Source organism: Melitaea cinxia, chromosome 14 (genome assembly GCF_905220565.1).
Source record: "Melitaea cinxia chromosome 14, ilMelCinx1.1, whole genome shotgun sequence".
NCBI classification, from domain to species: Eukaryota; Metazoa; Arthropoda; class Insecta; order Lepidoptera; family Nymphalidae; genus Melitaea; species Melitaea cinxia.
In genome coordinates, this window is record NC_059407.1 from 2,842,941 (window position 1) to 2,856,147 (window position 13,207).

Below are 13,207 nucleotides of genomic sequence, written 5' to 3' on the forward strand. Positions count from 1 at the left end.
ATTTTTATAGCTTTTTTATTTATTATATTTATATTATGTTGATAATAAATAATATAAAACACCTAGCCCGTTTACGTTTGTGTGAATATAACAAAAATTTAATGAAAAACAACCACAGCCCGACTCATTCATTAGAGCTTGACTTTGACAGTTTCGCAATCACTAAAAATAAAGTTTTAACCAGCTGAATGTAAGATATTCATCCCATACTTCAACCTCTCTTTCTAACTACGAATTAGCATAATTTAATTTATCTGTTGATCTGTTCACTACGTTGTTGTAAGGAGGTCAGAGCTATTTCATTTGATAGTATAATAAAGTAGGTATAAAAAAGTGTTGCTATTTCTCGTTAATTTTATATATAATGCCTTAGACAAAGAAATCTAATTGCAAATAAAATTAGGGATTATTTTAATATTTGTGTTTTAAATAATCTTTAAACTTTAATATGAATTTAAGGAATTAGTTTTAGCTATTATTATTTGTAAATTTTCTTAATAAACTAATTTATAATTTTCTTTAATAACTTTAATTTAATAGTGTGAAAATAACCTACGTGAGTACGTGTACCGCTCTATAATAGTGGTAAGAGTAGTCGTCTAAAACACCGATGGTTTGCGGGTTTGATTCCCGCTCGGGATGGACACTTGTATTTGTACAAATATTTTTTTCGTTTGGATGTCGGTCCTTGTGGTCTCCCCACTGTGCCTCGGAGAGCACGTTAAGCCATCGGTCCTGGTTGTTATCATAAATACCTGATAGCGAGTTACTCATAGTAGGGAACATATATGCCAACTCGCAGTGGAGCAGCATGGTGAATAAAGCTACAATTCTTGTACATAGAAAGAGGCCTATACCCAGCAGTGGGATGTTACAGGCTGAATGCAAGTACGTGCATAATTTAAAACATCTCATTTTTTTTCAAATCAAGCTTGGATAAAAACACCCAATGACGCCGATGTTTAGATCAAATTTTTAAAACTCAAGAGCAGTTCCCAGGACTTACGACAGTTTAGTTTACGTTTAAGGAGGCCCGTGTTGAAATACGCATCAACGCTCACCTTCACTGCTAGAGTCACCCGCCCTGCCAAGCCAAATTTGGTAGGAACCTGTTACTGTTGCAGCCTTAGATACTCGTTCTTAAATAAAACTTACTGCAGTTCGGAAGAGGCCAAGGTCTTTCAAAAGATTATTGAGATTTAGCTGGTATACCTCTCGCTCCTACTTCTACCGCGTAATAATTAACCACACCACAGCCGTTTTTGTTAAGTTCATTTATTAGATCGTAATATTTATTTAATTTATATAACTTTACGTATTCCGATAATATTTTGCTTTAATTTATTTTGAATAGATGAGAGTGTTAGCATGTTCTTTGATTATAAAAGCCTTGAAATCAACCATAATGTATCACATTTACTAGCTCCTTGACATAGCAGTGACTGCTTTACGCTCTAGGATCTTGTTAGAATAACCGTCCTGAGATTGGGTGTAAAAAAAAAATTCTAACTAATTAGTTATTAGGTTTTATAGCTTCAAAAACTTCTAATTAAATTGAAATCATGTGTAAGTTGAACATAATTTAATGTAAAAATTTGAATGTAATCTTATCTTGTTGTTTAAACAAACATCAGAAGGATAAAGGATATGCAATCAGGTTTTAATGAAAAATTACTTTTCTATGAAATTAATGACTAGTCACAGCCAGAGAGCTGTTAAGGCTAAGTGCAATGCTCAAAACAGTTCTCATAATACTTAAAGCTTTATTAGTTCTTACAATAAATCCTTAACATTATTTTTTAGCAAATGATATCTTCATTGCGTGTGTTGGCGTTATTTTGAATCCTTGGAGAGCTTCCTTCGCCGCAGCCGATTGCATTTCATTGGCAAACTCGACAAACGCAATATCGTGTCTATTTGGCACAAGTCGAACTTCTTTAAAGCCAGGGAATCTAGAAGAGAAAATTTGCAAATTTGTTTAATGATTGATAAAGATATTTAGTAAACACGCATTAGGTTGGTAAATAACCGGCTCAAAATATCGTCACCTGATAAAACATTAGTTTCATCTGATATTGCTTTGTGGTTTATCCGGCAGATTATTAATGAAACATTGGGCAGTGATAATGTGTTTGTAAAGTTTTCGACACACATAGAGGAAAATATTGAATTGAAACCCAGCGTAATTATAAAATAGCTAACTGATGCTTACATTTTAAATTATGGTATAATTTAATTAACATACATTTACTAAAAAAAAACATTTTCTAGTCAGCCACCCACAACACTTGTAAGTTATATAACTTAAGAATAGACGAGCATTTCTGTGTGTCAAAGCATATTTTTATTTACTAATGCTTTGAGAATACTTTTGATTAATTGTAAACACAAAATATACTTACTGATTAAACAACATAGACAACATCAATATACTTACTGATTAAACAACATAGACAACATCAATATACTTACTGATTAAACAACATAGACAACATCAATATACTTACTGATTAAACAACATAGACAACATCATCTCCGATGTCTCATCTGGTAGATTAGTTAAGAAGAGAATCTGGTTGGGTGGTTGTTCCACATTAACATTATTGAGAAGACTCGGTTGACCAAAGCCAGGCACAATGGATCTATTTGCATCCTTACTCTTCTTCTTTTTGCCATCTTCTGAGCTTTTAGGTAGTTTCGGACGTTTCGGTCTTTCTTGGAAGGTACCTTTAACTTTGGCGATGACATCACTATCAGTTTTTGAGTATTGAATTCTCTGTAAAAAGAAAATTATTTCATTATGTGCTTAGTCTGAAAATCAGTATATTATAGATGACAAAGTTATAAATTTATGTACAGTGATTATGAAGCAAGACCATCAAGAGAAGATATCAATTTAATATACCTTATATTTATTAAACAGTATTACAATTTATGGTGTCTATATACAATCGGGATGTAATTATATTTTTGATACATCAAAATAATTAAACCACCACCTTTGAGGATAGAATAACGCTTGGCTCCGATGCTGAGGGAAGTGCAGCCCATCCGCCCTTGCGTGCGAAAGCACCCCCTCCACCCGCACCTCCGGCTTCAAAAAAACATTAGGGGTAGGGCAGACCAAGACCACGTGGCCAGTGGGGTTCTCCAATTCAGTTTTGGGTATTTTTCGAATTTCTATACCTATATTCTAGCACACAAACACGCCCTTCACCCCCTCTACCCCCAAACCCCATAAATTATATCCCGATTGTGTATAGAACAGCCCGATTTTTTTGTGTATAATTTTTATACTGTGTATATAATGACTGCTTTGAAACACGTGTTATAAGCCAACTACTATTAAAGGATAAAGTCACAGAACCAACTAACAGAATTCACAACAAAGTTGGTACTTGCAACTTACCATTGGTTTGTCATAAAAAGGGAATCCTTGCATACTTCTCAAAGCAACAGTCGCACTTGAAATTTCCTTAAATATAACGAAAGCCTGACCTCTCATTTTGAGAGTCTTCATGGCAACTATATCTAAAATCTGTCCGAATTGTGAAAATATTGCGTAAAGAGACTTTTTAAGCTCTTCTTTTTTAATTTTTTCATTTAAATTATTTATGTATATAGTATGGTTTGGGCGGATGTCCATTGCTGAAAACGAAAATTTTGAGGTTATGAGCAGATTGTATGCGAAACAAACTGTTTATATTTATATGTTATAAATGTTGAAATAATTAAGTAATCTAAAGTTGCGTAATCATAATTTATGTTTACAGAATATACTTACTCATTTTGGAGTTCGAAAGTTTATAACCTACGTTATAGCGAAATCTTCGTAGGTTTACGAAGCAAAAACTATTTAAGGGAAAATATTTCAGCAATTAACTTTATTACTTGTTAATTAAAAACAAACTTATATGTTTAGGTGTGATTATCAGTTATTTGGTTATATTCTTTAATTCCTTAAACCAAAAGCTTATAACAAACAGTCACAACGTAACCGGCTTAGGTACGACGCGTCCACAGATTGGTATATATGTAGCTAGACGCGTCACGCGCCAAAGAGTATATAATATATTTATAATTTTTATATAAAGCGCTGGAAACGCACTGGAAATTATATACTAGGCATGGCGATCTGAGATCGATTAATCGAATAATCGATTCTTCGCACCTAATAAATCGATTTTCTAACCGATATGTTGTACCGAATCGATTATACGAATCGATATTTCCCACTTGAATATCGACATTCGATTTTTATATTTTGGTAAAAACCATAAAACTATTTACAGTTAGCTGAGTGTACTCGTGATATTACGGTGTTGCTGGTTAAAGGGTTAATTACTCAAAAACTCGCGAAATAGTATTCCTTGTATCCACTTTCTCAGTTCATTCACTATCTACTCTTCATATTTTCTCTTTCTGTTTGTTATCATTCACTCATCTCTTTCTCTTTTGGAAGTGTGAGGAACGGAGTATTGAATTCCTCGTCCGCCATCGCCATAGAGCAACACGGAGGGGAGTAGCCATTGCGTTTGTTACCGATACAAAACTGTCTGTCATTTTTTGCGGGGGGGGAATTACACACATGCACACTTTATCTAATTCCCACACAAAAATAATCGGGTGTCACTACGAAACTCACACATACTAAATTAAAAACACACATTTTTCACAGACACATAGATACATTCTGTGTCATTACAGTATAATGATACGCCGCAACTACACTGACAAGTTGCTTACAGCCGTGGTTGTAACAACTGTCGATATGCATTATGGATAAATTCAATTACTCGGTTAGGAAAATAAGGTTTTTAAAGTGATACAAAGGTAAGATGTTATAATACAAATAGACTTAATTTATTATATACTACAAACCAAACATCTTCATATAAAATAAACGATTATAAAGAGTAAAGATTTGATTGTTTGTTTGCTAGCATTGAATAGTCTCCGAAACTACTGGACGGATTCAAAAAATTATTTTACCGTTGATAAGCTATCCCTGAGTGACATAGGTTATACTATATTTTCAAAAATATTAGGGATCCTTACTAAAACTCCCATAATGTAACCCAAGGGATAAAAAAATAACCTAAAAAATTCCTTACATTGCGTGCGCTGCAAAAACTAATGATAATAGAAATACAAAATGTAGTAAGACTTTGTAGAACACATCATTATCTACAATAATTGTATTTGCTCGCAAACGAAAAAAAAAACCGACTTCAATTACATCGACAAGTAATACAATATACGTAATATATACGCGTTATCAAAGGTTACTCAAAAGGTTGTTATCAGATCTCGATGAAATTTGAACGCGACCACATGATAAACAACAGCTTTCCATTAAATTAAAAATCATCAAAATCGATCTACCCAGTCAAAAGTTCTGAAGTAACATACATAAAAAAATACAGTCGAATTGAGAAATTCCTCCCTTTTTGGAAGTCGGTTAAAAAGTGTCGAGACAGCATATGTCTAACTATTATAATTATGTCTCAATACGTTTGGTGTAACGTTGTTGTGCCAAACAATGCCAATTTACAATAAACGATTTAAAGTTAACCCACATTTTGAGGAGTTGATGATGTACACGGTGATGTCAACGAATCAGGAATCGGGAGCGTAGCACTAATGGCATCATAAGATGATAGCCTGTCATCTGCTAGATCGAATAATTTATTGATGACTCTGAAAGGATGGATTTAACATTGTTAATTTTCAAAGTTGATAAATCTAAGCTTCATTTCACTACTATGACTAAGGTGAACCATATCTAGATTACCTTGTACATGAGACAAAAAAAAACTTACGGGACAAAAACAGTGTGGCGTTAGTGTTGGTTTGGTGATTTCCTTCTATTGTTCGCCAACACTTGAAAGTTAGTGGTATTGATATGATCTGAACAAATTACACTATTTTTTGTGGGCGTCCAGGTTAGTCTATTATTACATTTTTTTCCATATATCCCTTAAATTTGAATTTTTAAAAAACTTGCCAAATTTTTATATAAAACAGTATGGTCGAAGTTCAAATTAAGTAATTCTAGTAAAATGTCTTAATACTCATAATACGTGTATTATATTTAATTTAATGCAATTTTATTATACAACTATCTTTATTAAAGAAAGCTAGCGATATAATATTTTAAATAAATCAAAATCTCAAAAATGTCTGTCTCCTCTTTTGCCTTTGCCGTTTTTATCGATAACTATCTACAAACAAACCGGCAACAACACTATCGCTCGGCGACAGTGACTTCTCGGAAATAGACTCCGATCAGTCGTTCGACCGATCCGCATATTGTATGAGGGCGAGCGGCCGGTGTTGGTAAACAAATCGAGTCAACACGACCGATAATATTTGTAATTTTTAAGTTCAAAAAAGGTTTAAAAGAAGTATACAAGTAATAATGTGATTAAATAATAGTTACGTATGAAAGGTAACGCCATGTTTTAGTAACTTTGACGGGACAGATCTTTTTTTGCAGCAAAAACCAGAACAATTCGGTATTTTTTGAAGGATGTTGATTCAATCGCGCATTTAGATTTAGTCTAGTGATCAGTGCGGCTGCAACTAGTTTTATTGTATGCATATGGCCATTTGGCCTTATACCTTGACAGAGGGGAACGCCTGTACATGGCTACTCCCCTCCGTGTTGCTCTTTGGTTATCCACAACTTTTAGTTTGTCATAGACAAAGTTTTAATTGTCGAATGAAATAATGAATGAATGATTGAAATTATCTAGATTCTAGCCTTTTATCTAAGAACTTTTGACATTTGTATTGTACAAATAGAAATCAATGTTTTGCGCGCGAATATTTTTATAATCACATTGTTTTTGATACAAACTTCATTTTTTAAATTTGCTATTAAATTCTGCAAAACTAAATCAATAATACTTACTACAAGTAAGTTTTAGAATCATAAAGTCTCGCTGAGAAGCTAATTATTTAGATAAATATATAAAATGAGCGACTTTACGCACGATTTCGATACTATTTCCCCTGAAATTTGGATGTTAAATGAAGATGTCTGGAAGGATAGACTTTTAAAACTATCTAACTGGTCTAAGGTAAAAACATTAGTATTACATTTTCCATGAAAAACTAAGTGTTTACATAATAATAATGACCTCTGCATAACCTTTTAGATTCCTTTAATAAATTCGAATGCGTCTCACAACCTCTCTGATGGAACCTTGGTACGTTTCCGAGGAATGGTCCAGGATATGCATAACCCTGAATTCTATTTTGAACAATTTGAAGTATTTAATACAAAAACAAATGAAATCAAATCGAAAACTGGAAAGTATACAGACACAGCTAACATACAGGTATGTAAATACACTTATCAGAATTTAATAATAAATTTAGAGAAACTGCAATACTTTGAACAAGGTAGTAAAATGATTGTTTGACTTTAAATTTCAGGAAAATGAAAAAATTAATTACACAGAAAACTTAAAAAGTGCTCAAAGACAGACGATGGTGGTAGTATCGCTACCGGGACTTAATGAATGGGCTCAAAAAATGGAAGATGATCAAAATCATTTAAAGCACTTAGAGCAACAACCAAATACATCTAGAAGGTTAAACTCCGATAGTGCGAAGCTAAAGAGATCTCACGATGAAAGCCAACAAGATCCGGAAGCAATGGAGGTTGAAAGTGAAACAGTTAATAAGGAAAGGAAAACTGCAGAATTGTTGAATGAGGCTTCAAATGTTGTTTCTAGAGAGCATTTATTAAATTTTCCGCTGCCAGACGTTGCAAGCAAAACTTGTATTATCAAGGTGAGGAATTGAAAGTGATCAATTTAAAATTAATGTGGTCTAAAATCTTTATTTCAAATAATGTGTTTGAAAAATACTGGTATAATGTAAATTAATAATTTTTTAACTCACACTAATATGCTGCAATGATGTAACAAACAAATTTATACCATAACTAAAATTTAAAGACTTTATTAAATAGAAGATTGTCATTTTAAAAGGAGGGGAAGTCATTATTGTTCAGTTCAAACTAGCCAAGTAAAGTTTTTATTTTTTGTAATATTCCTGCTTATTAGACATAAATTAATTCTTTATTTTATTAATATATTATAATATTTAATCAAAAATTATTCAATTCACATAATTCAAACATTTTAATTTATTTAACATTTTTAAATATAATTATGTATATAGAATCCATATAATTGGCCAACTAAAAAATAAATGACTGATATTTTAGGTATATGAAGATGATGAAAATCTTAAAATAAATGATATGATCGAAGTAGTTGGTTTTCTCTCTGTCGATCCTGCACTATCTGGAGAATTTGCTTCTGAGAAGAATTCCTTATTAGAACCAGTCAGTGAGACAGAAGCGGAGATAATAACGCACAACCCACCTCCAAGCTTAGTGCCGAGATTACATGCTGTATATGTGAAAAAATTGGACCATTGCAACCCTCTGATCAGAGATAGTTTTAATCAAGGTATTATTACAATTTTATATTTGTATTGCTTAGTTTTTCCTTAGAAACAATAATAGTTGTGACTTATAATATCTGTAATTATATAGTATACTCGACAACAGATGGCGCCACTACACTTAATTCCCAAGTTGAAAAGTTGGAAAAGTCCTTATATCTTTAAAAACACAACCTTTAGGTTAAAACGTGAACTTTCTTGTTAGGGGGAGGGGGGAGGGGATAAAAGGCTATCACACTATATAAGTCCCTTTATCGTGCGCACATTTTATCAACATAGTTTTATTATATATAATGATGATAATGACAATGATAATGTAATTATTTTATTTTATTTTTAATTGCAGAGACAGTACTCAAAGATGCAAACATAGCAAGAGATCACTTGTTAAAAGCATTGTCAGAATTACTGCTTGGAGATAAATTAGCAGCTGAATATCTAATATGCCATCTCATTGCTTGTGTGTAAGTATTATACAATGAAACAATGTTATAACACTTAGATGTAAAAATTGAAAAATTACATTAACAAATACATACAGGTTTTACTTTGTGCCTGTTTAATTTAAAATAAAAACTCCATACAAAATGTGCTAAAATTGTCAAATAAGGAAATCAAGTTTGTGAGAAACAAATGTCAGAAGTAGATCTTCTTAGAAATTTTATTAGAAAAATTAATTAATTGAACTTTTGTTTAATTATAAAAAAAAAAAAAAAAAAAAAAAAAAAACATTCAAATAATCATAATTTTTAAGTTATTTCACAATTACAATATAATCGCTTCAGCCTGTAATATCCCACTATCTGGGCATAGGCCTCTTTCCCCATGTAGGAGAAGGATCACCACACTGCTCCAATGCGGGTTGGCGGATATATTACCTACTATGAGTAACGATCGCTATCAGTGTACATGATAACAACCGGAACCGACTGCTTAACGTGCTCTCCGAGGCACGGTGGGGAGACCCACAAGGACTGCACAAACACCCAGACCACGGCAAACACCTGTATGGCCAATGCGAATGTTTGTCATGTGCGGGGATCGAACCCGCAACCGCCAGCGCAACAGGTAGGTACAATCCATGACTGTTGACATGTAACCGTTGCGCCAACGCGGCGTCAATTGCAATATTACTATTAAAAAAATTAATGTAAAAATAATTTACATTTCAGTTACCTACGTCAAGACACAATCACACTTGGTCAGTTCTGTCTTAACATCTCAAACCTGCCAACTAAGAAATATCCAAATTACGGCAAACAGCTCTATGATATTATAAAACAATTTGTCACTAAGAGCTACTATTTACCTCTGACCGTGGAAAATATGAACACAGTTGCCTTATTACCTAAGTAAGTCTTTAGAGAAATTTATTGTACTAAATAGAGTTAATGCTTTTATTTGCTTTAGAGTTTGTAAATATTTTCCCACACATGGACTCATAGCATGGTATTACTTCTAGATATATATATAGATCTCTTTGCTTGATTAAACCTCTAATTGATTTTCTGTTAAATAAAAGAACCTTCTAAGAAAACAAAAATGTCCAATCAAAAGAGAATTTCTACATTAGTTAATACAACAGAAATGTTACAGAAAAGACTACGATTGCAACAGACTGACAAGTGGTATCCTGCAATTAAGCAAACACACACACTTAGTTCTAGACGAGACTAAAATGGAACAAGGGCGTCTGGATGCGACGGGAGTTAATAATGTCACAGCTTTAGGGAATCTTATTAAACAACAAAAAGTTGAATATGATTTCAAATACTATAAAATGGAGTTTGACTCGGATATTTCCGTTCTTGTTTTGTCCGAAGGGAAATCTTTGTTACCGGTAAGTAATATAAGTTGATATTATTTCATTTCTTAGAGATACACTGTAGATAAGAGTTAAGATGTAGATAGTAATAGATTTAACGATTTAAAGCTAGGCTAGCATTTTTGTTGAAGACAATTGGAAAATTAACATAATAAGCAACAAAACAATTAAATTAAAAGTACATTTTTTACCGTCTTAAAAAAAGGAGGTGACTCAATTTGACCATATATATGTTTTTTAACCGACTTCCAAAAAAGGAGGAGGTTCTCAATTCGACTGTATTTTTTTTTTATTTTTTTTTTTATGTATGTTACATCAGAACTTTTGACCGGGTGGAGCGATTTCAACAAATTTTGTTTTAATCGAAAGGTGGTGTGTGCCAATTGGTCCCATTTAAATTTATTTGAGATCTAACAACTACTTTTCGAGTTTTCTAATAATGCGTTTTTACTTGACGCTTTTTTCGTCGACCTACGTTGTATTATACCGCATAACTTTCTACTGGATGTACCGATTTTGATAATTCTTTTTTTGTTGGAAAGGGGATATCCCTAGTTTGGCACCGTGATAAGGAAACCAGGATCTGATGATGGGATCCCAGAGAAATCGAGGGAAACTCTCGAAAATCCGTAATAACTTTTTACTGGGTGTACCGATTTTGATAATTTTTAATTTAATCGAAAGCTGATGTTTATCATGTGGTCGCATATAAATTTTATCGAGATCTGATAACTACTTTTTGAGTAATCTTTGATAACGCGTAGTTGCTTGACTATTTTTTCGTCGATCTACGTTGTATTACTTGTCGATGTAATTGAAGTCGGTTTTTTTTTCGTTTGCGAGCAAACACAATTATTTTTTTTATGTATGTTCGGTGATAACTTCGTCTTTTATGAACCGATTTTGGTAATTCTTTTTTTGTTGGAAAGGAGATATCCCAGGTGTGGTACCATGATAAGGAAATCATGATCTGATGATGGAATCCCAGAAAAACCCAAGAAAACCCTTGAAAATCCGCACAATTTTTTACTGGGTGTACCGATTTTGATGATTTTTAATTTAATCGAAAGCCGATGTTTATCATGTGGTCACATTTAAATTTCATCGAGATCTGATTACAACTTTTGGTGTAATTTTTGATAATGCGTATTAACTTGACTATTTTTTCGTCTACCTACGTCGTATTACTTGTCGATGTAATTGAAGTCGGTTTTTTTCGTTTGCCAGCAAACACAATAAATTATGTTTAATTATTTTATGCTAAATCAGTTACAAAATTGTATTTACAATTAGATATTTATGTAACAAAGAAGTTGATAAGTTTTATAGGAACTAAATAACAATGCAAAAGTTTTATCTGTTAAATTTATCCAAGTATATAATTATTTCCAGAGTGATTACCACGTCCCCTTGAGGCCAGAAGAGTCATCGCTTGAAATATTCAATGCTATTGTAGAAGCAGCTACATATTACTTAAAAGAAGATATCATGAACATAATAAGGTCGTATTTAACAAATTTAAAACTTGTTAAATATTCCATCAGTGAGGATATACAGGTAATATATCAATCAATATACATATAAATATAATTCGAAATTTAATCTAATCTATTTTTCCACAATTTCATCTACATTTGAAAGTAAACTCATTTGTTAAAGGCAATTTTTTAGAATTGGAACAAACTAGGAATATATATATATATATATATATATATATATATATATATATATATATATATATATATATATATATATAGAACAAACTAGGAATATATATATATATATATATATATATATATATACATACTATTTTTTGGCAAAATAGAGATGGGTCAGGTAAACCGCTTTTAAAAATAACTTTCAGTATTATAAAGCTAATTAACGAATTAATTAGAACGAAATAACGAGTAAAATAAATATAATTATGTTGGATAATTCATACAAATAACCAAATCATGTAAAAATAGCAATGAAATTTTATTAATTAACTTATTTTCTTTTCGATAGTTTGTTGAAGACGATTTCATAGAAATGCGCAATAACTCTGATGAAGAAAACCCAGTAACGGCAGATGATTTACATAGATTGCTAGTTTTGGCAAGATTGGTCAGTTTATCAAGAGGCAACGACACATTGAATAAGGAATGTTGGGAAATCACGAAAGCTATGGAAAAAGAGAGATTACAGCGATTGAAAAATCGAGTAGCACCTACTTTATAATTTTTAAGAGAAAATGAATGTGTTTTTTTAACAAATGAGCGATTTGTTTTATGATTTATATTTTTATTAAACTGTCTTTGTAGTACAAGAGATTTTTATTATATATATATCCCCTTTATCTATAGGTACATATAATAAAATGGTAGGAAAGTCAAAACTGTACATTGAATATTTTTTTTAAAAGAATACTTGGGATGTGATCTACAAACGATACCGAAGCCAAAAATATAATTTTTAGAATATTTGTCTGTTTGTCTGTATGTATGTCCGGGATAAACTCAAAAAGTACTGCATGGATTTACTTCAAATTTGGCACGAATATTATTAAAAAGTCAGGTCAACATATAGGCTACAAATTATCACGCTATCACCTACGGCGAACGAGCAGTAAACCTTTATTTCTTCAACGCATTCTGTAACAACGTGTAATCTAACGACGCATATTTGAATGTTGTTATTATGTTAATAACCATGCTATAAGCTAACTTCATACTATAAATAAAGAAATTCTGTAGTCTATTTAGTATCAGTATTGCACCCGTGCGAAGCCGGGGCGGGTCGCTAGTTTTAGAATATAATAAATAGCTTATAATTGTTTATAACTTTGTGAATAGTATTGAAATATACAGGATGTGCAAGGAAAGCCTGTCAAGTGGTAGTCCAGAGCTAGCACACCTG

At 32.1% G+C, this 13,207-nt stretch overlaps 2 protein-coding genes across 2 annotated transcripts; one reads left to right on the plus strand and one right to left on the minus strand.

Moving 5' to 3' along the window:
• Positions 1-1,675: 1,675 nt before the first annotated feature.
• Positions 1,676-4,051, minus strand: LOC123659610 (U1 small nuclear ribonucleoprotein A). The gene is made up of 4 exons (XM_045594815.1): positions 3,785-4,051; positions 3,410-3,648; positions 2,508-2,776; positions 1,676-1,952 (listed from the first exon to the last, which is right to left on the minus strand). Exons 1-4 carry the CDS (start codon positions 3,786-3,788, stop codon positions 1,793-1,795), a joined length of 672 nt encoding a protein of 223 aa, XP_045450771.1. The 5' UTR covers positions 3,789-4,051; the 3' UTR covers positions 1,676-1,792.
• A 2,714-nt stretch (positions 4,052-6,765) lies between these two features.
• On the plus strand, positions 6,766-12,611 carry LOC123659547 (mini-chromosome maintenance complex-binding protein). Its single transcript, XM_045594756.1, has 9 exons — positions 6,766-7,085; positions 7,164-7,346; positions 7,444-7,803; positions 8,243-8,489; positions 8,831-8,948; positions 9,657-9,836; positions 10,081-10,324; positions 11,702-11,866; positions 12,317-12,611. The coding sequence occupies exons 1-9, from the start codon at positions 6,981-6,983 to the stop codon at positions 12,527-12,529; spliced, it is 1,815 nt and encodes a 604-aa protein (XP_045450712.1). The 5' UTR covers positions 6,766-6,980; the 3' UTR covers positions 12,530-12,611.
• Positions 12,612-13,207: the final 596 nt, after the last annotated feature.

What these genes read in the sequence shown, in the direction of transcription:
- LOC123659610 (XM_045594815.1), bottom strand. An exon ending in CTTTTTATGACAAACCAATG is followed by an intron (nt 2,777 to 3,409) that starts GTAAGTTGCAAG and finishes TTCTTTTTACAG; the next exon opens with AGAATTCAATACTCAAAAAC. An exon ending in TTGTCTATGTTGTTTAATCA is followed by an intron (nt 1,953 to 2,507) that starts GTAAGTATATTG and finishes TTTCTCTTCTAG; the next exon opens with ATTCCCTGGCTTTAAAGAAG.
- LOC123659547 (XM_045594756.1), top strand. Translation starts at nt 6,981, where the DNA reads ATGAGCGACTTTACGCACGATTTCGATACTATTTCCCCTGAAATTTGG. An exon ending in CAGACACAGCTAACATACAG is followed by an intron (nt 7,347 to 7,443) that starts GTATGTAAATAC and finishes TTTAAATTTCAG; the next exon opens with GAAAATGAAAAAATTAATTA. An exon ending in CAGAGATAGTTTTAATCAAG is followed by an intron (nt 8,490 to 8,830) that starts GTATTATTACAA and finishes TTTTAATTGCAG; the next exon opens with AGACAGTACTCAAAGATGCA.